This window comes from Pleurodeles waltl, chromosome 6 (genome assembly GCF_031143425.1).
Source record: "Pleurodeles waltl isolate 20211129_DDA chromosome 6, aPleWal1.hap1.20221129, whole genome shotgun sequence".
Taxonomy (NCBI): domain Eukaryota; kingdom Metazoa; phylum Chordata; class Amphibia; order Caudata; family Salamandridae; genus Pleurodeles; species Pleurodeles waltl.
The window spans coordinates 622,147,066-622,173,191 of record NC_090445.1 but is presented as its reverse complement, the minus strand read 5'-3'; the positions used below and the strand labels follow the sequence as shown (position 1 = coordinate 622,173,191).

General features: G+C 47.5%; 1 protein-coding gene across 1 annotated transcript in view; it reads left to right on the top strand.

Annotated features, from left to right (window-relative positions):
- LOC138300074 (uncharacterized) overlaps positions 1-26,126 on the top strand; it is an 80,332-nt gene that overhangs the window by 42,844 nt on the left and 11,362 nt on the right. The window contains exon 6 of the mRNA XM_069238947.1: positions 18,334-18,455. Coding sequence (XP_069095048.1) covers positions 18,334-18,455 — 122 coding nt within the window. The remainder of the gene's footprint in view (positions 1-18,333; positions 18,456-26,126) is intronic.

Below are 26,126 nucleotides of genomic sequence, written 5' to 3'. Positions count from 1 at the left end.
TTTGAAAATGTGGAAGGAGGCAGTCAAAATCTTTCCTTGCTAGTAGCTCATTCACATTGTTGCAAGGCATTCCATAACAGGGCCTGATTTAGAGTTTAGCGGAGGGCATTCACAAACGTAAAGAATATCCTGTCTACCATATTATTATCCCATACCAGCCTACAGAGATTGTAATGTGGTGGATGGGATATCCCTCATGTTTGTGAAGGAGTAACCTGTGTGCCAAACTCTGAATCAGACCCATAGTATCCCCGGATCCATGCTGATGGAAGGCATCCGATAATAGTCTTAGGAGAGGCACATTCACTCCACAAAAGACGTAGTCAGTCAGATGCTGTTGTTAGGGCTGTACTTCATCTTCCTGAGCAGAATAGAGAGTGTGGGGGTTGGCCACAATGCATTGTTTTTGTTTCATTTTAGGGTATATGGGCATGTCCTTGCTTTTCTTTTGGACATGTCACTTTTTTGTTGCTTACAGCATGACCTTCTGAAATTTGCTAAATTCTGGAGGAAACTACTTAGGTTTATTTTATGCTTGCAATCCAGACTAATCTATATTTCGAAATTCAATGTAGACACACACCAACCTGAAGTACACTTCTCTGGGCAGGGAGAGGGAAGATGTGCAACAACAGGTACAATGAGATGTAACAGAAAGGTCTACAACTGACTGTAATGTGTGTTAAGCTATCATTATCCCTGTAGAAAACATGGACCACTTATTGGGGTACCACAGTAGCTCTTTTGCTCATGTATGCTTATTACAGTCATATTGCAATTGTGAAAGTAAGAGTTCCCTGACATGACAGGCTAAATGGATTTTACCTGGGGGAGACAGTAGGCCATTTCCCCACAAGGTCTACAACACTGAACCATAATCTCTCCCCTTCAAGTAAAGGGTTTGTCATAGAGAGAGGATTTTAGCCTCATTCTGATGATGGATTGTGTCAATCTTCATTCTCAAGCAGTTGAGACTGGAGATGAAAATGTTCAATCACTGTGAAGCATTTCTCAGGGAATTCATGCTACTAGTCACATGAGCAGGAAAAAGTGCCAGATCAGCCAGACATGGATAAATTACAAGAAGGGTAGGACAGGTATGCTATTCAATGGACCTCTAACTCTTCATTCCCCTAGTGAAATACATTGACAAAGAATATGTACAACTAGAAGACAGCAAAGTTCACTTCCATGGGTTATATGAAGGATTACAAGACCCATTCTGCCATAAAGAGCACCAAACCAGAGCCTACCGGTCACACAGAACACATAGAAAAAAAGGCAAGGTGGAATTTCACAATACCTGACATACACAGCTCCAACCCCACAAGCCCATTACAATGGGATAGTATGCATACCAAAGCACACAACAGTACCACAGAATTAACAACCACAGCGCTACACAAAATCTGCATAACAAACATGCATTTGCAATGCAATGGGTTTCGCAGTAGCTCAAGTTAGAGCTATTACTGTTGTAAATTCCTAACTGGACTTTTCGTACCACTTAAATTGAAAATGAAAAGTGAAACAGTTGACATAAGCAAGCTGATTCAAATCGCCATGGCCGCCATGAGCATTAGCGTGAAGGACAGACACAAAAAGAAAAAGAAGTTTGTTCTCAGTCAAACATATTGACAATCGTGCAATTATCCATGTAAAAGGGACAGTCTTCAAGGTGGTAACAAAACGGCTCAAAGGAAGGACAAATGTTAAGCATTTACCAATGATAACAAAGGATTTTTGAAGGGAAAGCCCAGGAACGAGTGAAAGTGATAGGCTTGAGGTGTGGGCGCTTGACCTAAAAATGACATAATTAACAGTAACATTTAGATGAGGGGGATGTTTATGAGTGATAGCTCTGAAAACTACCCGTGCTCTAGTACAGCCACAAATAACATCCTGAAGAACACAAATGAAGCTTCTGAATATTTGTCTTTTTCATGGTTTAATTTTTTTTTTTAAACAAAGTCCTTACAGTGTTTGTACATCAGTATTGATTGTTACAATAACAAACAAATTTAATTAGAGACACAAACGTATAGTTTAATATTGAGAGAATGAGGACAGGGAAGACTGGAAGGAAAGGGAAAAAACTGGACACCTCATCAAAATTATCTCCATAGTGTGTTTGTAGATAGGACGAAAATATAGGAAATTCTGGGCAAAATATATCCGTGGACATTAGAACTGACAAAAATCAATCTAAAGACACCTCCAAATTTATTTAAATATGAAAATGAGGAAGTCAGACATTTGGCACAAGATATTTTTCACTTTTTCTTTTTAAGGCTGATTTGTTTCAAATTCTGTAGGTGATTGCTTAGCGTTCTTTAGACCTTTGGCCAGAACTAAACCTTTTGTTAAAAAAAGCAAGAGTCTGTTAGAACTCTTATTCTACAGACATCTGCAACATGAGCATTTTATTTTCTACTCTGGAGTTCACAAATAGTTGTATGTTGTCACTTTATAATGAATTTCATCTCTATCAGTTGAGACTGTCCTTGAATTGCCTGTTTTAATGGAAGGTAATATTGAACCTGGAAAAAAGGAATACTACTGTATGCGATATATACCAGGTAGGATTGATACCCTCACCTTGCAATGTAATACTATATGTTTCACCTATTTAAAGCTTGAAAACTCAGAATGTGTAAGATTGTCCTACAATTTCTGTCAGGTTTTATCTGCCAATATGTCAATATTTGTATTTGAAAAGAAAGCATCAAATTACACACCTTTGTATGCCAGTCTCGAAATTCTGTTGTACATTCTGTTGCACAACACGGGATTTGCGTAACAATGAACTTGGTCCTAATAATAAGAAGATTCAAGTTATCATCCCGATCATAACATCTACTTTAATACTCTAGCAGGGGTTGTCTAGCTGACTGTGTTAGATAACAGAGGTTGTTACGTTGATAGTAATGAAGGCCTAATTTTCAATCCTGTGTTGTACAACATAGAACATGGGCAATTTATGCCCATTTATGCCAATTCAGCAAGGAGATATTTTGTCCTACCCTCCGTCAATCCTTACTTTTAAGAAGACGCTTTACAAAATCAGCTGAGTGTATTATATTCTTTAATTTAGGAGCTTAACAGTAATGCAACCAATCCTTGGCAGATTCAACACCTTCATGTTCTGGAATTCCTTCCCATAAGTAGGTGATATAGAACCACCTAGTTGCTGTAATCTTAACAACAATAAAACATAACATATCCCCCTTTCTTTATATACACAAAGAAACATTTACAGGTACACCTTTGAAATGATTTACAATAAATTAAAAGAATAATCACTAATATGCCATTAATAGCATAGATGCAACATGCAAAAAGTATGTGTGTAACAAATTGAACATCTTATTTAGGCTAAAATAAATTAACACTCATGACTATTAAACCATACTGTTTTTTTTTTGTTCCCTTACCCACACTGCCCGTGGATGTCTGAGGCTCCCCATACATACTTTTTATGTCCCAATTTGGCATTCAAATGCAGGTTTTCTACCATGCAACACCTAGTAACCTTACAACCATTCCACTTCTTTCCATCATTTAACCAGACATTATTTCTCTTGACTTTTCTAACTTTAAGAGTGTTCGACCACCTCAACAGTTTGCCATTATTCCTGGTTTTCACCCAAACTCTTTCTTGAATTTTGGGGAGTTTTTCCTTACCTTCTGTTATGCCTGATGACACATTTATCTTGAAATACTTCTACTCGGTCCTTGAGTTTATCACTGTCAATGTGCAACTTGTTCATCCTTTCCATCCAAGTAGAAGTAACTTTGGTATATGCCTCCCTGCCTCTTAACAAATGAAATTGCGTCACAATGGTAGTTGCGTGTGGTGTGTTTTGAGAACTACATAACATGTTCCTTACCTCACTTTTGATGTCTAACTCTGATTCCCTAGTCAATTGTACACATTCTTTCATTCCGCTGTTAAATTGTTTTACAAGACCATTCTCCCGCGGATTCCAAACTGCTGTTCTATGATGATTTATACAATGACCTTGAAGAAAGTTTGAAATTCCCAAGCTACAAACTGCAGTCCATTGTCTATTCCGGGTAACCCTGCTTCTTGAATACCTCCTCATAAATTGTTATCATCTCTGAAGATCTTTCCTTGATGAACGCCACTTCCGGTCACTTAGAATAGTAATCTACAAGCACTACAACATATTTGACTTCAAGGCCCTTAATGTAAAATGGACCACAGATGTTAATACCTATTCATTCCTATGCTTTTGATGGAAACTAAGGCCCTCAATACAACATTGGCGGCAAAAGCCATTTACCGCCGTGCAGAAGACCGCCAACACACCGCCGCGGCAGCGGAATTCCGCCACAGTCATTATGAACCACTGCTCGGAATCCTCCAAAATTGAGACACCCACACAAGTCCGCCACACCAAAGGTCAGTGATAAACTGGCGAAAACCTCCACCGTCACGCCAACAGAAATACGCTCACACTATCACAACCCACGAATCCACGCAGCGGTCTTTCAACCACGGTATTCCATTGGCGGTACACACAGCTGCGCTCAAAATACACACACATCTACAAAACAGTGCCACATTGGACAATTCAAAATACACACACCTGATACACATACACACACCACACCCACACACCCATTAAATTATAAAACACACACCCACATCACCCACAAACCCCTACGACAAAAATACCGAAAGAAGGCCAGAGAGAGACACTACAAACGACTACCAAGAATCCACAGGCACACAAAACTTCCATGCACCACACACAACACACCACTAAATATTACCCCACTTATCACTACACAAACCACCCCACATATCACCCACACCACCCCATGGCATGGCAAAGACACCTCAGGTTCTCTGAGGAGGAGCTCAGGGTCATGGTGGAGGAAATCGTCCGGGTAGAGCCGCAGCTATTCGGATCACAGGTGCAGCACACCTCCATAGCTAGGAAGATGGAGCTATGGCGAAGAACATTGGACAGGGTTAACGCAGTGGGACAGCACCCAAGAAATAGGGATGACATCAGGAAGAGGTGGAACGACCTACGGGGGAAGGTGCGTTCTGTGGTCTCAAGACACCACCTTGCGGTTCAGCCGACTGGCGGCGGACCCCCATCCGAAGGCCTCGCAGGAGTAGATGGAGGAATGGACTCTGGTAAGTCAACTCTTAACTATTACATCCCCCACCCTACTTGCATGCTATCACATACCCCCACCCTCATCCTCACCCCCATCACTCCAACGCCTCACAAATGTCCAAACATCACAAACCACACATCCAAACACCAACAACAACAACAAAGCATGGACAACCATCACCAAAGCATGGCTACTGCACATACCCATACACCCCCCTAAACCACCATCACACAAGGTCCCACACAGGAATGCAAGCACTGGGGTAGACGGTCATCCACCTATTGCACACCATGGCACACACAGATGTAATAAACATCCTTTTATACCCCTGCAGGACCCCTACCCAACATCACTGGACAGGAGGTCCACACATGTCCACACTATCAACAGAAGAGGCCCACAGTGATGACAGCAGCTCTGTCTAACTGGATCTAGATGACCAGCCCGGCCCATCTGGACAGTCGGTATCCCTGACACAGTCACAGGCCACCACAGAGCTTCCCCCCTCTGGAAGCACCAGCACAGCACCCACCCAGCGGGCCCATACCTCTGTCCCCAGGACACTTCAATCAGCAGTGTGTCCACCAATACAGGGAACCCAGGCTAACCCACCACCCCAACAACAGGGAACTGGGGGCAGTGGCAGTGGGTACTCTGTCCAGGGGACGGAGGCCCAGGAACACAGGGGAACTGGAAGGGCTGCTGTGCGACAGAGGAAGGATAGGCCCAGGGAACCCACTCTCCATGAGGCCCTCTCCAACATCATGGGAACCTACCACCATTCCCAGGAGACGATGGCAACGGTACTGAGCAAGTTTCAGGAGACCCAGTGGCTGCAGGAGGAACAGTATTTGGGCTTTAGGGTGGAACTCAGATCCATCAATTCCACCCTGGGCACCATCGTAGGGGTGCTGAAGGAAGTACTCAACACCAGGAGGGACACTGTGGCACAACAAGGGGCCTCTGACACTAGCCTGGACGATGAACTGCCCACCATCTCCGCCGGTGCTAGTGGACAGGAGGCACCGCCACAGGACCACAACACCAGCACCCAACCCCCTGCAGAGGGAGAATCACCCCTCAAACGGTCCCTGAGATCCCGGACAAAAACAGAGAACGATGCCAAGACCCTTGCCAAGAAATAAGACCACCCTGATTGTCATCCTTCTGTCCCACCTTGTCATCCTGTCCCTTCCTCAAACTGCCCCAGCTCCACTTCCTATGCCCATTTTGGGCAATGCACCTGTGAGACTAATAGACTGGACTCTGCCATGGACATTCCTCCACTATCACCCCTCATCATTTTACAGCACCCTCCAATATAGAGCACTTAAATAAACACCCTAAAAGCACAAAAGAATCTGGAGTCTGTCTGTGATTTTGAAATAGTTTATTAGCAATTACAGTGTCAAAATGCTCTTTCAATTGTAATGTCAACATACCTATGTCACACAGCTCTAGTCCATGAGGAAACAAAGCAGATGTCACACAGTGGGACCCACATCTGTGAAATCGTAAGGGAAAGTGACAACTTAGTGACCATACACTTGGTGAAAACGACAGAAAGTAGAGAGGTAGTAGTGTTAAAGTACATGTAGTAGGCAGGTTTGTATTCTTACCTATGTCTCACTGGAAGTATTGCAGGATCACCGAGTCCTCTTCTTCTGCTTCCTCGTCTTCACTGTCCACAGGCTCCAAAGCTGCCACAACACCTCCATCTGGACCATCCTCCTGCAGAAAAGGCACCTGTTGTCGCAAAGAAAAGTTGCGAAGCATACAGCAGGCCACGAGGATCTGGCACACCTTCTTTGGTGAGTAGAATAGGGATCCACCTGTCATATGGAGGCACCTGAACCTGGCCTTCAGAAGGCCGAAGGTTAGCTCTATAATCCTCCTAGTTCGCCCATGGGCCTCATCGTAGCGTTCCTCTGCCCTTGTCCTGGGATTCCTCACTGGGGTCAGTAGCCATGACAGGTTGGGGTAACCAGAGTCACCTGCAAATGGCGAGGGACAACTGTGAGACACACGCTAACCTGTAGGGATATCCCCAGACAACCATTCCCACTGACTTGCTTCCAGGTGATCACCTAATAGCCACACACAGTGCCACTGAAGTTGCCCCATCACATAAGGGATGCTGCTATTCCGCAGGATGTAAGCGTCATGCACTGAGCCAGGGAATTTGGCATTCACATGGGAGATGTACTGGTCTGCCAAACACACCATCTGCATATTCATCGAATGATAACTCTTCCTGTTTCTGTACACCTGTTCACTCCTGCGGGGGGGGTACCAAAGCCACATGTGTCCTATCAGTGGCACCTATGATGTTGGGGATATGTCCCAGGGCATAGAAATCACCATTCACTGTAGGCAAATCCTCCACCTGAGGGAAAAGGATGTAGCTCTGCATGTGTTTCAGCAGGGCAGACAACACTCTGGACAACACGTTGGAAAACATAGGCTGGGACATCCCTGATGCTATGGCCACTGTTGTTTGAAATGACCCACTAGCAAGGAAATGGAGTGCTGACAGCACCTGCAATAGAGGGGGTATTCCTGTGGGATGGCGGATAGCTGACATCAGGTCTGGCTTCAACTGGGCACACAGTTCCAGGATTGTGGCACGAACAAGCCTGTAGGTGATGATCACATGTCTTTCCTCCATTGTAGACAGGTCCACCAGCGGTCTGTACACCGGAGGATGCCGCCATCTACTCACATGTCCCAGTGGACGGTGCCTATGAAGGACAACAGCAAGCACAGAGTCAACCAACTCAGAGGTACGTACCCACAGCTTACACAGAACACGATTCATAACCCGAAATTTGCATGTATGAGTGTTGAGGCAAGGCCTAGGTATGTGTGACGCAGTTAAAAATTAAGCCATGTGGGCCCCTGAAATGGTGGCTGCCTGACCTGTAAAGTGGGACAATGGGATGTGAGGTAACTGCGCTGGCGTTGTACACCGTCGCGGTAGGCGGTTGAAGACCGCGGCGCAATTCCGCATTGGTTAACATTGGACCCTATGGGTCCCAGGAGCCAATGACGATGTACGCCGGCGGTGAAGGTACGCACCTTCGGGGACATGACCGCCATTTTCTATCTGTTCAATCACTTGATACCTGATCTTCAACAGGAGAGGACCTACACTGCAAGTGCTGCTGTGACCTCAGTCTAGAAGAGACAATGGCTTGTGCGTCTGGGGAAAGGGCCCCAGCCTTCACCATGGAGGAGTTGGAGAAACTCGTGGATGGGGTCCTCCCCCAGTACACGCTACTCTACGGTCCTCCAGACAAACAGGTAAGTACACTGGGAGCATGCTGTATGGGCTATGCCTGTGCAGAGTGGGGTGGATGAAAGATGGGGGGGGGGGGGATTGAGGCGTGCATGAAACGATGGTGAGTGCATGTGCCACATGGCAAGGGTAGGGATGGGGGCCAATGACTGTGACGGTGCAGTTGGTAATAACTTTTTTTTTCCCCTGTACAATTCATGTAGGTCAGTGCCCACCAGAAGAAGGACATCTGGCGTGCCATCGCCAAGGACGTCCGGACCCTGGGGGTCTATCACAGACGGAGCACCCACTGCCGTAAGAGATGGGAGGACATTCGCCGCTGGAGCAAGAAGACGGCGGAGGCCCAGCTGGGGATGTCCTCCCAACATGGGAGGGGTGTCTGTCGCACAATGACCCCCCTGATGTTCAGGATCCTGGCGGTGGCGTACCCGGAGTTGGATGGGCGCTTGAGGGCATCACAGCAGCCACAAGGGGGTGAGTACACTCTCATTCAGCTGAGTCAGCGCGCAGTGGAGGTGTCTGGTTGGGGGAGGTGGGCTGTGGGTTTCCCTAGGCCAGGGCGAGTGTGCTAGTTAGGTCCCCTTCTTCTGGCAGACCCTGTGGCACCCCACCCCACCTGTGTACAGTGCCAACTACACCTGTGACATCCATATGTGCAGATGTCGGCCATAGCCTTGTAGGCCATGTCCCAGGGATTGAACAGTGGACCCCAAGTGCACGGCTTAGTGCAGGGGGCTTCTGTGTCTGTCGTGTCTGCTAACGGTAGCGGTAATGCATGCACTCAACATGTCTTTCTTCTGTCGTCGTCCCCTTTTTGTGGTCTCCCTGTTCGCGAGGGGAGCTCCACGGCGGGGACAGGAGCTGACACCAGTGATACAGACTCATCCTCTGATGGGAGCTCCCTTGTGGTGGTGGCCACATCTGTGCCCCCCGCATCTACACGGACAGCCGCCACCCCCCCTACCAACACCGCCCTCCCAGCAGCCCCTCAGCCTTTGCCCTGTGCCCGCTCACCCAGGAGGGTGGGCATCACCTTCGCACCAGGCACCTCAGGCCCTGCCCCAGTCACCCCTGCTGCCCTCAGTGAGGAGGCCATTGACCTCCTCAGGTCCCTCAATGTTGGGCAGTCTACCATTTTGAATGCCATCCAGGGTGTGGAGAGGCAGTTGCAACAAACAAATCCATTCCTGGAGGGCATTCATTCTGGTCAGACAGCCCTTCAGCGAGCTTTGCAGACTCTGGCCTCAGCACTGATGGCAGCTATTGTCCCTGTCTCTAGCCTCCCCCCTCCAACTTCCTCCACCCAGACCCAATCCCCTGTACCTCAGCCTATCCCAAGCACACCATCAGACCAGCATGCACACACCTCAACACACAAAGGAAGCTCAGGCAAACATAAGCACCACACATCCCACAGACACTCACGCAAGCATCACACAAATGCAGACACGCCAATATCCACTGCCTCCACTGTGGCCCCCTCCTCCTTGTCTCCCTCCTCCCTCCCATTCTCATCTCCACTCACTCCTGCATGCACTACATCTACAGCCACTACTTCCATCACCAGCACACCCACCACCACACCCCGCTCATGTGCAGTCACCACCCCCACTACCATCCACCCATCCCCTGTGTCCTCTCCCAGTGTGTCTGTGACACCACCTCCCAAGGTACACAAACGCAGGCACACACCCACCCAACAGCCATCCACCTCACGACAGCCTCCAGCGCATGCACCTTCACCCAAAGTCACCAAACGTACACCTCCTACAACTACAACCTCTTCCTCCACTCCCAAACCCCCTCCAGCTACCCGTCACAGTGTTCCCAAGAAACTTTTCCTGTCCACCCTTGACCTCTTTCCCTCACCTCCCCCACCCCGTCAGTCTCCTAGGGCCCGGCTCTCCAGGTCGCAACGTAGCACCTCAGCCACAACATCTCCGGGACCAGTGGTGCCAGTCGTCACCGGATTCTGGAGTGCACCAGGCAGCAGGGCTGCCAGTGTTGCAAGGAGCCCCAGCACGGACAGTCCCCCACCTGTGAAGCATCAAAAGTTACCCAGTGCCCGGCGGGAGAGGGGGAAGACTCCAGCCACCAAAGCCACTCCCAGGGGTACAGGTGGGAGTGTGGAGTCAGCTGCGACACCTTCCAAGGTGGGGAACGGGCACAAGAAACTCAGCAAGTCTGGGAAGAGCAGCACGGCGGAGAAGACCGCCATCAGCCCCGCTGCCGAGGAGGCCACCGCCATCAGCCCCGCTGCCCAGGAGGCCACCGCCCCCGCTGCCCAGGAGGCCACCGCCATCATCCCCGCTGGGCCAGACAGGACAGCCAGCACCAGCCCCGCTGCGCCAGACAGGACCGCCAGCACCAGCCCCGCTGAGCCTGAAAAGACTGCCAGCACCAGCCCCGCTGGCCCAGAAATTACCACCAGCAACTGAGTCGCTGGGCCAGAAAGCACCGCCAGTAGCTGAGTCGCTGCCAAGGGCCCCGCCGCAACAGGCACCGCTGAACACGACACCGCTGCCACAAGCACCGCTGAACAGGCCACCTCCGCCACAAGCACCGCTGAACAGGACACCGCCGTCACAAGCATTGCTGAACAGGACACCTCCGCCACAAGCACAGCTGAACAGGACACCGCCGCCACAAGCACCACTGGCCCATGAGCGCCAAGGGCACTGACGCTACTGAGTCTGCCACGAGCAGGATGAAGCACTCCGCAAGCACAAAGCCCCCTCCAGAACCAGTGGAGATTGACATCCCCTACCTCAGTCCTTGGCAGGATGAAGCACTCTGGGCACAAAGCCACCTCCAGAACCAGTGGAGAAAGGCATCCACTACCTCAGTCCTTAGCAGGGTGAAGCACTCTGGGCACAAAGCCCCCTCCAGAACCAGTGGAGATTGACATCCACTACCTCAGTCCTTGGCAGGATGAAGCACTCTGGGCACAAAGCCCCCTCCAGAACCATTGGAGAAAGGCATCCACTACCTCTGTCCTTGGCAGGATGAAGCACTCTGGGCACAAAGCCCCCTCCAGAACCAGTGGAGACTGTTATCCACCTGAGAGACTGTGACTTTGCTCTCCCCAGGATTGAACAGTGGGCAAAGCACCCACTGTAGAGACTTGAGAGACTGTGGCTTTGCACTCCCCAGGATTGAACAGTGGGCAAACCACCCACTGGAGAGACTTGAGAGACTGTGGCTTTGTACTCCCCAGGATTGAACAGTGGGCAAACCACCCTCTGGAGAGACTTGAGTGACTGTGGCTTTGCACTCCCCAGGATTGAACAGTGGGCAAAGCACCCACTGTGGAGACTTGACAGACTGTGGCTTTGCACTCCCCAGGATTGAACAGTGGGCAAACCACCCACTGGAGAGACTTGAGTGACTGTGGCTTTGCACTCCCCAGTATTGAACAGTGGGTAAGGGGCCCCCTCGTGGATTTGGTGTCGTGCACTCAACCGGCTGAGGTGCCCCCCTTTCCCTTCCCCCTGAGGTGCCTGTTTTATTTCTATCTGATGCCCTTGCAGTGTTCTCTCCGTCATGTTCGGGTATTGAGTGTGAGCCTTGCTCATGCAGTGTGGGCCCAGTGTTCCACGGACTTCAATGGAGCAATACCTGGACTACTATTCTTGCTATATATATTTGTTTATAGTGTATACATATTTTTGCATACTGGATTTTAATAGATTACAATGGTTACACTCATTTCCTTTTGTCTTTGCATTCTTCCAGGGGGCTTGGGGGGTGTAACTGTAATGTATCATGCTGTATTAGTGTGTGTGTTGTGGTGGGTGGGGGGAGGTGGGGGTGTTGCGTATTGCGTGTGTGTGTCCCTGTTTTTTCCCTCCCGCCTCCCCTGCATCGTAGGTGCAGTACTCACCGTGGTCTTCGCCGCCGGCGTTCGTGCTCCTGGTAGAGGAGCAAGAAGATAAGGGTAGGGAAAATGAGAAGCTCGGGTTCCATGGCGTCCTGGTTCCTCGTGGGGTGTGTAGAGGTGAGCGTTTTCCCTTCGAAGTCCTGTTTCCGCTGTGTTTTTGTTCACAGTGAATCTGCCCTGGAAAAGGTGGCGGATTGGTAGGTTGTGATACTGTGGGCGGTACATTGTCTCCCGCCTGTCTGTTGGCAGTGACCACCTGGCTGTTTGTTTGTACCACTGTGGCAGTCAGAGTGTTAAAGTGGCTGTCTTTGTTGGCAGTTTCCACCACAGTCGTGATTCCATTTTTTTTCTGCTGGCCTGTTGGCGGTCTTACCGCCGCTTTAACACCGACCGCCAGGGTTGTAATGACCACCTAAGTGTCTACTGTAACATGGGACTTGTCTCTCCACGCACACGCACAACAATTTCTTACAGACCTCTCTATTTCTCCGTCCATTTCCTGCCACCAGAAATCTATTTTCACTCTTCTGTTCTTGGCAGACATGCCTCAGTGTCCTTCATGTATTAGTTCCATAAGCCTAGAATATAATTCCTTGGGCACCACTAATCTCCCACATCTTCTGATTATTCCATCCACCACTGATAACTCAGATCATAGTTTAGCACAGTCACACAACCCGGGCCAATTGTCCTTGTTAAACCTGAGATGTGATATGTTCCACAAAATGGGTTGCAAAATCTTATCCCTAGACACAGCCTCTTTTCATTCTTGTTGCAAAATATCGCCCTTAGACCTATCCTCCATCGTCCCCACCACCCAATCTTCAACAGAGTCTGGCTCGTAATCACTCTGAATAGGTAAACAAAACAAACAATCTGCATTTGCATTCTTTGTGCCCAGCATGTAATCTTAAAATTGTATTCCTGCAGACGGAACAACCACAAGCTATCCTAGGGGTTATATTTCAAGCTCCGCTTGTGAAAACAATTTTATCAAAGGATTATGGTTATTCTCAACTCAAATGACATACCCCAAACATATGTTCTAAAGTGTTGTACACCCCACCAACAAGCTAATGCTTCCTTCTCAATGGTAGAGTACCTTCCCTCTGCTCCTTTCAATGTGCCTATGTGAAAGTGACCACCCTTTTTTGATTGCCATTCTGTTGCATTAATAAATCCCCAGCCCGCACATCCTTGCATCTGTGACTACTATATTCTCTTCCTGGGGATCAAAGGGTTTCAAAACAGCTGCTTCTACAATGGCTTTTTTGACATCTACAAATGCAGCCTGACATTCTTCGGTCCAGTCAGACTGTACTCCCTTTTTCATTGACACATGCAATACATGCACTTTGTCTGAGAATTGTTCCATAGATTTAGAATACTATTTAGCCAGACCCAGAAAAAATCAAAGTTGTTCTCTATTCGTTGGTGGAGGTGCTTTCTCGGTGGCTTCTACCAACTTAAATTTTGGCCAGATTTGGTTCTTTCGAGCTTCTGTAACACAGAATTTTATATTTCATTGTGTCTCACTAGAATGTTGTTTTAAAAATATAAGACATTGTTTATCCCTTGTAAAATGTTCTGCATCACCCACTGGAACACTGCTGGTGCAAAAACTAAACCAAAAGGGATATGCACAAATTGGAAAGCTCTTTCAGGGGTGATGAATGATGTGAGGTGTTTTGATTCACTGTGCAATTTCACCTGGTGATAAACGCTGGAGAGATTTAGTGATAAGAAATATTTTGCATCTCTTATATTCATCACCATTTCATTAATACGTGGTAAAACATGTCGGTCTATCCATATGCACTCCTTAAGATCTCTGAGATCAACAAACATCCTGAGTTTACCATTTGCTTTGGTTGCTAATACTATTGGACTTAACCACGCAGATGGTTCTGTAGTTTCGATCACGCTAACGTCACGACATGTTTAATTCTTCTTTTAATTTAACCCTTAGTGACAATGGTGCATTCCTGACTTTTTACACCTTTCAGAGGCTGTCATTTTTTAGCATGATTTTGTGCAAAAAAAATTCTAAACAGCCGAAGGGATTTCCAAATAAATTGGGATACTTGTTGCTCCAAAATTCCCCATTAAGGATTTCTTTGTCTTCAGTAAGAAGCACTTGATCAGGATGGTTAAGATCTAAGATCGTACCTAAAGTTCTTTGTTCCTTCTATCCTAAAAATGCTTTTCCTTTTTCAACTACATACACCTTTGCCGTGGGTCTATATACACTCCAAATTGGCCTCAAAAACACCCAACAAAGGTATTTTATCCCCACAGTAACGCTCCAGTTTACATCAGGAGTGACAAGATCAGCCCCTGGTGTTCCATCCCACATTTCCCAGTGAATAATGGTGTATGGAGAAGGGGAATCTGCCCACAAATGCATCTCCTTACCATTTACATTTAATGAGCACTCAGGAGGTTTGTAATCACCTTTGACAATCCCAACAGTGTATTTCTCTTGAACACTATCAATCACCACTAGTATTTCTACCCCACTGTCGTCTGATGAACTCCCATTCAAGCCTGAACCCGCAAAACATTCTACTTCATGCACTGCGTTCACTTTCCTGTTGTCACTATGTGCTTCCCATTTACACATTCTTGAGAAATGTCTATTCCTCTTGCATTTAAAACACCTGGTCTTAATTGCAGTATACGAGTCAGATTCAGCCAAATGCCTGGTGCTTCCACACTGATAACACTGACGTTCACCAGGTTGCCCTTTGTATGACTACCTGGTGTCGCCCTCATCTTTCACAGACCCTGATGACCTTGGCCTTTTTTATGTACCAAATGAACATCATCAGATTTTAACTTATGTTTTGCTTGTCCTTCATTCAACTCCATTACCTAATTAGCAGTATTTTCCATACACTTAGTTATCATGATAGTTTTGTCAAGCAATGTTTCTTTCAATTCTAAATGTTTCTCTTGAATCTTCATGCAATTTGTTCTGTCACTAAATTGATCCCTCACAATCTCTTCTTGTAAATCTTTCAAATTGGACATGCTTGCTGGTATTCTCAAATAGATATGTACTGTGCCACCCTACCCCGGGCTGCTACACCCTGGAAAAAAAATTATGTACAGAATATGTATTTTTTTTCCTTGACATAAAGTTTCTTCTCCAACACGTGTGATGTCTCCAACATGCACACTTTGCCACCAATTATAATAGCGAGCCAGTCTCAGAGTGGGCTTTGAGTACTGTATAATCACGCACTGCCTTCAGCGCAAAGCTTAATGCTACTGTAGATAGGCATGCACTGCCTTCAGCACGAGGTCTGTGGTTAGGCATGCGTTATCTTCAGCTTGAGGTTTGTGTTTAGGCATGCCCTGCCTTCAGCCCAAGGCCTGGTGCTTCAGCCTAACATCTTGTGCACATCAACAAAAGTGCCCAAAGTATAACACTCTTTATGCTTGCCCCACCTAAATGCTTCAGTCAAACGTAACCACTTCGCACCACTTGCAATTTCAACTTATTGGCCAATGCTGCTCCAATACCTGTCAGTTCTCCTCTGGGTCTGGATCCACTTGTGGAGTCACTTCTCTGCCCATCGCTGCGCCTGCAATCAAACCAAATCATTAGGGGTTGGTATTCACTTTCCGGATCCCATCTCCATCACCAATTTTAAGAAGACGGCCCACAAAATCAGTTGAGTATTTTCTATTTTTTAATTCAGAAGCTTAATGGTAATGCGACCAACCACTGGCAGATTCGACTCCCTCACGTTCCAGAACCTCTTCCCGTAACTAGGCGACATAGAACCACCTCGCCGCATCTATCTTAACAACAATGGAACATAACATTAACCTTACTCAGTAATGTGTTGCTTCTCTTATTTTGTATGTGGCTGAGGAAGGACAAGAAAATACACAAATAAACAACTGTACTGAAGCTAAATACTTTGGCGTCTCGTTTTGTGACAGATCATAAAAGCTTGAATAGCCACCAAGCATAAACTGGTGTTCTTGTGTGTTGTTCATTGGGAATACACCATCCTTGAGGCACCACTCTTAAGAGAACAATGTGATTTATTTTGGTATTTTACAAATGCATGGTATCTGTTTAATGCCTAAACTTTAAATTCCAATGAAAATCATCTTGACTGAACTGATGAAATCCCATAAGCCCATCTTTCTACATATCCTGAAAGATTAACACAAATATATATAGAAAGAATATATCTTAATATATTCAGGATAAATTAATCAGTGATGTTAGGTGCTAATTAGGAGTCACTTCAATCAAAATGAAGAAATTGCATCTTTTTAAAAACACCACTATTAATTTCATCTGCCTAATCTCATTGTTGAATTGTATGATAATTAATTGCTATTAATTCCCATTGTTCAGATTTCACTTGTGTTATTCTGGGAAAGCACAGGTTTCATTACTGAGACTTTAATCAAATAAACTGTAAATTCTCTTTAACATCAAGTCTAGGTTTTAAATAGCCCAGTGTTAACAATACAAGTATTCAAAAGTAAGACGGTTATTCAAAAATGTAGTGTTGCAAATTTTTAAATGTTATTCTGCAATCTTCAAAGTTGGAAAGGAAAGAAAATTGTTCAATGTCTCTTCAATTTACGGCCTGAGAGGGAATTCTTCACAACACCGACATAGTTTACCTTCTCCAGCTTTATTGTCCTCATGTCTGATTTAGAATTGGGCGGACCATAGATTTGAGGACCACGCAGACCACTCTGCCTCTGATGTGGTCAAACCCCTCCAATGGCCAAGCAGAGGTTTGGATGTAAGATTTCTCATTTAGATGGGCGGACATACAGCCAAGGTTCAATGACTGTCACTGCCCTGTAAAAATCTGGCAGTAAAGGACACTGAATAGTGCTCAATGCCCCATTCGTCATAAGAGAAAACTCTCATGGTGAGAGGGCATTACTTTTTTTTATTGTTGGAAAGAAAATTCTGCTTTGGAATTTTCTTTTGAAAATTTAAAAAAACACATTGTTAGTTTGTTGTATGGCTCTGTCATGCTGACGGAGTCATCCATCAAGCTAACAGTGCATTGACAGGAACTGCTGTGACCGTGGGTCCTGAGAATCCTAGAAATGTCTGCTGGGCCATCTGAGTTTTCTATATTTGGCGGGTGGTACTCTTGTCAAGATGTCAGAGTAATATACCTGCCCTAGCGGAGAAACATGCCACCCGCCAAGAATTCAATAAGGTCCTATGTATGAAATCATATCTCCGTGATAAAAGTGTGTCTCAAGTTTTTCCGGAAGTAACTGCACTTTCACTTGACTTCTAGCCAATGATGGAACTTTATTATTCTATGACACACTTCTGGGGTGAAAGATGCTAGATATTTGGCTATGCCAAGAGTAAGGGAATACTGTTCATGGCATTTTCAGCTTTTCATTTTTTTGGGCTATGGGTGGCTCTGGCTTTCTTCTGTCTACTCTTTTGAGGGCTTTGTATGGTTGCACCTTTGGACTTTCAAGTGGGCAGCTGTTTCCTTCCTGATATTTACAGGAGATTCTAATCCAAAGTGGACTTGGGCCAAAGTGGGCTTGGGTGTTGAGGCCTGTGTTTCTGGATACCACTTGGACCTTGCAAAGGGGGCCAGCTTTTAAAAGGGACATGTTTAATTGTTATCACTTCCATATACAGCAGGTACCTCAGCTGTAATTGAAGAGGACAATGACCTGATGAGCTGTTCTTTGATTGGTTTAATGAAATATCTGCTTGCAGAAATGTGGTCTTTGATGCTGCACCTAATTTGTCCAATGCTTACTGGTTGTAATGCATAGTCCCTTTGGTTAACATGCACTTACTGGGTTAAATGTGCCCTGTTTGTCCAATACTGTATGTGAATTTAGCTTATTATCTAGCTTTTATTTCAATTGATTATGTTTACTATTTGAAAAGATGTTTATGTGTCCTATTAATGTGAAATATTCATTCAGAAAATCAATGCAGAATTGTAACACAACTTACAATGTTTCATAGGTGCGTCCGGTCAGATCTGGTTCAAACTGGTTTCCTTTTTCCTATCTGGAATGATAGAGGATCAGGCGCCTTTGCTGACGTTGGTCTTTGGAGAATAGAGAATGACCCTGCTCAGCCTGGAGGTATTATTTTTTATTTAAGAAGCAATTAACTAATTTCAAATTTTGTACAACATATGATTTTTTTAATGTGCTATCACAGTGCCCCAAGAGATGAAAAGAGTTTGGACACAGAAATATTAGGGCCCGAAATAACAATTCTGTCCAGTATCTCTCTCCAAACTCTGAGCATATTGAGTTGTTAGACCTTAAATATGAAACAATATGTGGCCCCAGTATTACCGGGTCAATATCTACAGATGTATCCCTATTTTCTGCTTTAGGCAAGTGGCAATAGGAATTGGGGCCACTGTGGATCGCAATGTGGAGAGGTGGTCTGGTGGCAAGGATCGCTCCTCAGATGCTGGAGGAAGGTTTCAAATTAATCCCTTAGTACTGTAAGCGTTTGGAGGGTGGCGTAACTGTGCCAGTGTCCAGTCATTTTTCTCGTGCTGACAGTGGTTTTACCAGACGCAGATCCTGGTAAAACTGGGCCAGGTGTTTCCACACCAAATGCCTCATCGCTAAATGCTCAGCCTCTAGTAAACCAGAAGCCCAGCAGCAACCAGACTCTAGCTATCAATTCACTCTTCAGTCCTCCACCGTAAAGGAAATATCCAGTACTCCCCATTTCAGTGTGAAAATCATTTATTTCATGAAAATAATCTAAACCTGTTATTATTCCTTGGCCTAGTGACTCATTACAAAGTCCACACTAGCACCTATCTATCTCCCTGAATTTCATGCCATTTGCCTACCATTTCTTAAAGAGGAAGCTGAATCATACAAAGTAATGTGAAAACTCTGCTTAGTTCAGGCTTAAAACAATATAAAGGAAAGATATAGGCCACTGAAGGGAAACAACTCACTTCTCGACACTCAAGGAAGAACCACGACCCCATGGAGCCGCAGCTGCACTTTTTTCCAATGCTGGTGTACCTTCTCATACACCAGGAACACGAACGCCGGCGAAGACGACCACAGTGAGTACTGTATCTAGCACACAAGGGAGAGGGGAGGAAAAAGAGAGTGACACACACACGCAACATGTAACTCCCCCACCTCCACCCCCACCTTCAACACCATACACACAAACAGATGCAATAACATTACATCACTGTAACCCTCAGGAATAATGCAAGGACAAAAGGAATGGAGTAAAATGAGTGTAATAGTACAGTTTTAGATATATACATCCTTAAACAAGAAACAGTATGTACAATATATACAAAAGGAGGGGCAAAGCCCACTCCACAATGTCCGTGGCCCACAGGGCCATAACACATAGGCCAAGGCCACACTTGACTCCTGCCTCAATACTCAGAGGCATCAGGTAAAAAAATCACAGGCACCTCAGTGGGGCGGGGAATGGGGGGGGCACCTAAGCCGGAAGATGCTACAACGCCACTGACCTGGAGGGCGCTCCATGCCTACTGCTTGGTCCTGAGAGTGCAAAGCCACAGTCTCTCAAGTGGGCAAGCCACAGTCTCTCAAGTGGGTGGTTTGCCCACTGCTTGGTCCTGGGGACTGCAAAGCCACAGTCTCTCAAGTGGGTAACTTGCCCACAGCTTGGTCCTGGGGAGTGCAAAGCCATAGTCTCGCTAGTGGATGTCTTCTGCCACTGGTGCTGGAGGGGGCCTTGTGCCCAGTGTGCTTCATCCTGGCAAGGAGGGGCTGAGTGAATGCCTTCTTTCACTGGTTCTGGAGGGGTCCTTCTGCCCAGTGTGCTTCATCCTGGCAAGGAAGGACTGAGTGGATGCCTTCTTCCACTGGTTCTGGAGGGAGCCTTGTGCCAAGTGTGCTTCATCCTGGATGGGGCAAGGTCACAGTCTCTCACCTGGGTGTCACACCGACAGGTGTTGCAGGGGCCAGGACGTACTGCAGCCCATGTAGTCACCACTACACACTGCTCGCCGGCGGTAAATGCTGCTCAGTGGATGCCAGTTGCGCTGCAGGTGGTGGTAATGTCAGTGGTGGTGGTAGCCTCCAGGCCTTCACCTGCAGCCTCGGATGGCTGCCCACTCGGGCTGCTGCTGTTGGCAGTGGTACTGCTGGTGGCGGTGCATGTGGCGGTGCTGGCCGCGGTGCAGGTGGCGGTGCTGGCCGCGGTGCAGGGGGCGGTGCTGTCAGTGGTAGCCTCCAAGCCTTCACCTGCAGCCTTGGACACCTGAAGTGCCATGGCTGGTGTTGTGTGCCCCTTCCTGCCCCTGGCAGATGGTGGTGCCTCCTTGCTTCTGCCAGCTGGTGTCTTTTTCTTGCCCTTGCTGGCTGGTGGTTCCTCCTTACCCTTGCTGGCTGATGTCCCCTTCTTGCCCTTGCTAGGTGGCGGACCCTTCTTGGCCTTGGCAGGTGGTGCTGGCACACTGGCTGGGCTGACGGGTGCATCCTTGGAGCCTCTCACACCTGCAGTTGCTGCAGAAACCACAGTGGCTGTGGACTGAGTGGCTGAGGTGCTGGGCTGGGTTCTGGCCACACTGGCCCGAGGTGAAGGACGGGGGGAGGGTTAGGGAATAGGTCAATGTTGGTGAGGAAAAGCTTCTTAGGGACACTGGGGTGGGAAGAGGGTGAAGGTTTGGGTGTGGAGGAAGAGGGAGTGGTTGCAGGAGGTATCAGTCTGTTGTGTTTGGGTGCAGATATATAGAGTGGATGCTCTTGTGAGGTGGATGGCTGTTGGGTGTCTGAGTGCTTGCGTTTGGTTACTTTGGGAGGAAGGGGCACAGACACAGTGGGAGAGGACACAGGGGATGTGTGCATGGATGTGGGGTGGTGACTACCATTGAGGGGCGTGTAGTGATAGGCGTGCTGGTGATGGAGGTAGTGGATGAGGATGTAGTGCATGCAGGTGTGAGTGGAGATGCTACTGGGAGCTAGGTGGACGATGATGCTAAAGAGGACAGGCAATGGCATGCCAAATTTAGTTTTTCTGATGGGCCCTGACCTGCAGAAAAATACAGCAGAAAAGGTATTAGTCATACCGTCCGGACTGTTATACTCATGGCCCACCATATCCCCCCAATCCCCTCATGCACATACATTGACCACCATAAGTGCAGCACTCTGCCAGGACCCCTCAGACCCCCCCTACACAAGGCTAACACACACACACCAATCCATACATTCATGCCCCACGCATAATGCTCACAGTGTACTCACCTGTTTGTCTGGAGGATTATAGAGTAAAGGTTACTGGGGTAGGACTCCATCCACCAGTCTCTCCAACTCCTCCGAAGTAAAGGCAGGGGCCCTTTCCCCAGACACTCGAGCCATTGTCGCTTCCAGACACAGGTCACAGCAGCAATTGCAGTGTAGGTCCTCTCCTGTTGAAGGTCAGGTAGCAAGTGAATGAACAGATAAAAAATGGCGGTCACGTCCTCGGCGGTGCGTACTGTCACCATCGACGTACATCGCCATTGGCTTCTGAGACCCATACGCCCCAATGATAACCAATGCGGTGTTGCACAGCGGTCGCCGGCAATAACGGTGCATAACGCCAGCGGAATTACCTCATTTTCATTTGCCCCTCCTCACAAGTCAGGCAGCCGCTATTTCAGGTGGGCACAGGCCATAGCATCTAACTGCGTCACAGCAGACATTGGTACTTCAACTGACTTACGAGTTCACATACTGTTTCTGTAAAGCAAAAAATATTAATGTTGAAATATGTGTGAATATGACTTTCTGCTCACCTTTTTTCACCCTAGAGTTCAACCACTGAGGATGAATAGGAGATGGAGACATCCCCCGTGTACAGACCCCTGGTGAACCTGGCGACAATGGAGGACAGGCACATTATCCTGACCTACAGACTTGATAGGGCCACAATCCAAGAACTGTGTGCCCGGTGGGAGCCAGAACTGATATCTGCTATTTGCCACCCCACAGGTATCCCCCCTCTAATGCAGGGTCTGTCAGTGCTCCATTTCCTGGCAAGTGGTTCCTTCCAAGCGACAGTGGCCGTGGCATCAGGGATGTCACGGCCTATGTTCTCAAATGTGCTGACCAGGGTGTTGTCTGCCCTGCTGAAACACATGCGCAGCTACATCGTATTCCCCCAGATGGAGGATTTGGCCAAAGAGAAAGCTGACTTCTATGCCCTGGGACATATCCCCAACATCATTGGTGCCATTGATGGTACACATGCCCCCCCGAGAAATGAACAAGTGTTCAGGAATAGAAAAAGCTATCGCTCTATGAATGTGCAGATGGTGTGTTTGGCGGACCAGTACATCTCCCATGTTAATACAAAGTATCCTGGCTCTGTGCATGATCCCTTTACCTTGAGAAATAGCAGCATCCCATATGTGATGTCTCAACTCCAGAGGCACTGGGTGTGGCTAATAGGTGAGCCCATGGGACCCTCCCAGTTGATGTAGGTATATGGGTGTGGGTTTGGCCCTAAGGGTGAGTGTGTGGCTAACAGGTATCCCTCGATGTTTGCAGGTGACTCTGGTTACCCCAACCTCTCATGGCTACTGACCCCAGTAAGGAATGCCAGGACAAGGGCAGAGGAACATTACAATGAGGCACATGGGAGAACAAGGAGGATCATTGAGCGAACCTTTGGCCTTCTGAAGGCCGGATCCCGGTGCCTCCTTCTGACAAGTGGATCCCTGTACTACTCACCCAAGAAGGTCTGTCAGATCATCGTTGCATGTTGCATGTTGCACAACCTGGCCTTGAGACGCCAGGTGACTTTTCTGCAGGAGTATGAGCCTGAGGATGGTCGTGTGGCAGCGGTGGATCCTGTGGACAGTGATGAAGAGGAGGCAGCGGAAGAAGATGTGGACAACAGAACTACACTAATTCAATAGTATCTCCAGTGACACACAGGTAAGACACTGTAACTTCACCTTCCATTGCAGTTTTGTGTTTGACATTGAACATGGCAACCTGATTTCCCTATTTTCATGGCCAATTACTGTACCCTTTGGCATCTCTATTTTCAGATCTCTGTGCCCCACTCTGGCTCCTGGTGTGTTTACTGTGGCCACTACAGGTCATACCTATGTAAATATTAAAGTACATTTGAATTGCAATGTTTACAGTTTGTGAAACTAATCCATATGTCAAACAATTGACCGAGTCCATACTTGAATTTGTTCAAAGGGTGTTTATTTAGGTGCTAATACGTAGAGGGGGTATTGCAATGGGCTGGGTTGCTGATGGAGGAAAGTCCAGGGTAGAGTCCAGTCTATTTGTATCACAGGTGCATTGTCCAAGGGGGCATAGGAAGGGGAGCAATGGCAGTTCAAGGTGGACAGGGTGACAGAGTGGGACACAAGGGTGATAATCAGGAGAGTCTTATTTCCTGGTGGGGGTCTTGGCAATGTCTCTGGCTTCTGCCTGGATCGCAGGGACCATTTGCAGCATGGTTCTCCTTCTGCAGGGGGTGGGGTGCTGGTGGCCTGTTGGTCTTGTGGCGGGACCTCCTGTCCACTAGCGCCGGCGGAGGTGGAAGGCTGTTCTTTAGTGTGGCTAGTGTCGGGGCCCGTTGGTGTGCCACTGTGTCCCTCATGATGCTGGCCATGTCAGCCAGCAATGGTGACCAGGGTGGTGTGGATGTCCCTCAGGCCTTCCCTGGTCCCTAGGTACTGTTCCTCCTGCAGCTGCTGGGTCTCCTGCAACTTGGCCAGTATCTGGCCCATCATCTCCTGGGAATGGTAGTATGCTTCCAGGATGTTGGTGAGTGCCTCGTGGAGAGTCGGTTCCCTGGGCCTGTCCTCCCCCTGCCACACAGCTGTCCTCCCAGCTTCCCTGTTGTCCTGTGCCTCTGTCCCCTGAACCGTGTGCCCACTGCGCTAACCCCAGGCCCCTGATCATCCTGTGTTTGTGGGTTTGCCTGCGGTCCCTGTAGTGGTGGACACACAGCTGACTGACGTGTCCTGGGGACAGAAGGATGGGCCTGCTGGGTGGGTGCTATGGTGATGTTTCCTGAGGGGGCAGGCTCTGTGGTGGGTTAGAACTGTGCCTGGGTAACCGACTTTCCAGAAGTCCCTGATGGGCCAGGTTGGTCATCGTGATCTAGGCGTGCAGAGCTGCTGTCATCACTGTGGGCCTCCTTCTGGGGGGGTCCTGTGGGACATCTTGTGCGTGGGTATGTTTCCATCTATGGTTGTTATTAGCAAGGCAGCTTTGGCTTGTGTGAGTTGTGATTGGTTTGGCTAAGTGATTGTCACTAGTGTGCATGCTGTGGTGATGGGTGTCCATGCAGGTCTGTGATGGGGGTCCATGCATTGTTGTTACATGCAGGACTTGGTATTGGGATGGGTGGGTTGTGATAGTGAGGTATATGTGAGGTGGTGATGGGGTGAGGGTAGCAGTTGTTGTTTGTGATGGCATGCAGGTATGGTGGGGGATAAAGTAGTAAGGATTTGACTTACCAGAGTCCAGTCCTCCTGCTACTCCTGCCAAGCCCTCAGGATGCATGATCACCAAGACTTGCACCTCCCATGTTGTTAGTTGTGGGGGAGGAGGTGTGGGTCCACCGCCAGTCCTCTGTACAGCTACCTGGTGTCTTGCAACCATGGAATGTACCTTCCCCCGTAGGTCGTTCCACCTCTTCCTGATGTCATCCCTTGTCCTTGGGTTCTGTCCCACGGCGTTGACCCTGTGCAAGACTCTCCATCATAGCTCCTTCTTACTTGCAATAGATGTCTGCTGCACATGTGATCCGAATAGCTGTGGCTCTACCCGGATGATTTCCTCCACCATGACCCTTAGCTCCTCCTCTGAGAACCTGGGGTTTCTTTGTGGTGCCATGGGTGTAGTGTGAGTGGTATGTGTGAGGGTGTGTGGGGAGATGTGTTGGGGTGTGTGCTGTGAGGTGCCTGGATGGTGTATGGGTGATGGTGTTCTGTGGCTCAGATTCAGTGGGAGCTCCTGGCTTGTCTCTCTCTCTCAGTTGTCAAACTCTTTGGGTCATAAAGGGTTGTGGGTAGTGGGTGTGGTGAGTGTATGTGTGTCAGGTGTGTGTAGTTTGAATTGTCCAATGTGGTGTAGTTTTGTTAGTGTGTGTGTATTTTGAGTGGGTCATGATGCTGTGGGCGTATTTCTGTTGGCGTAACGGTGTGGGTTTTGGTACTGCCATTTTATCACTGACCTTTGGGCTGGCGGACTTGTGTGTCTGTATAGTGGCAGATTTCTATGTGTGGGTCATAATACGGGTAACGGTATACCGCCACGGTCGCGGTATGTTGGCGGCAGTCAGCATGGCAGTAAGCGCCACTTAGCGCCATTGTTGTAATGAGGGCCATAGTGCCAATCCTATAGAAAAAATGAACATGGGAGTTTTTTGTGCAAGTGACTCCTATCTTTAGCTCTAGACTACAGAATATAGGTTTTTAAAGAGTTGTTTGGAAATCTGCTGAGACTGCATATGCAGCGATTTAGTCCATCACAGCATCTCCAAGAGTCTTTAAATGGTGAACAGTTCTCCACAATGTAGGGAAAATTATGTAACCTGGCTATCAGTTGTTATATTAGAGGCAGCGGGAAGTATTGTCTGGATCATTTCCATCTTAGCAGAACACAGTACAAATTCTAAACTAAAAGCTTGATTAAAGATTTACCTCCTTATGTTAAATGCTTACTTAAGTAAGTGTTCTTCAGTTGATCCAGTCATTGATCTTTACCCCATAAGGCTTTTATTTATTAGTTCTCTTATATTTTAGCTGGTTTTCCAAGTCATCCTATCAT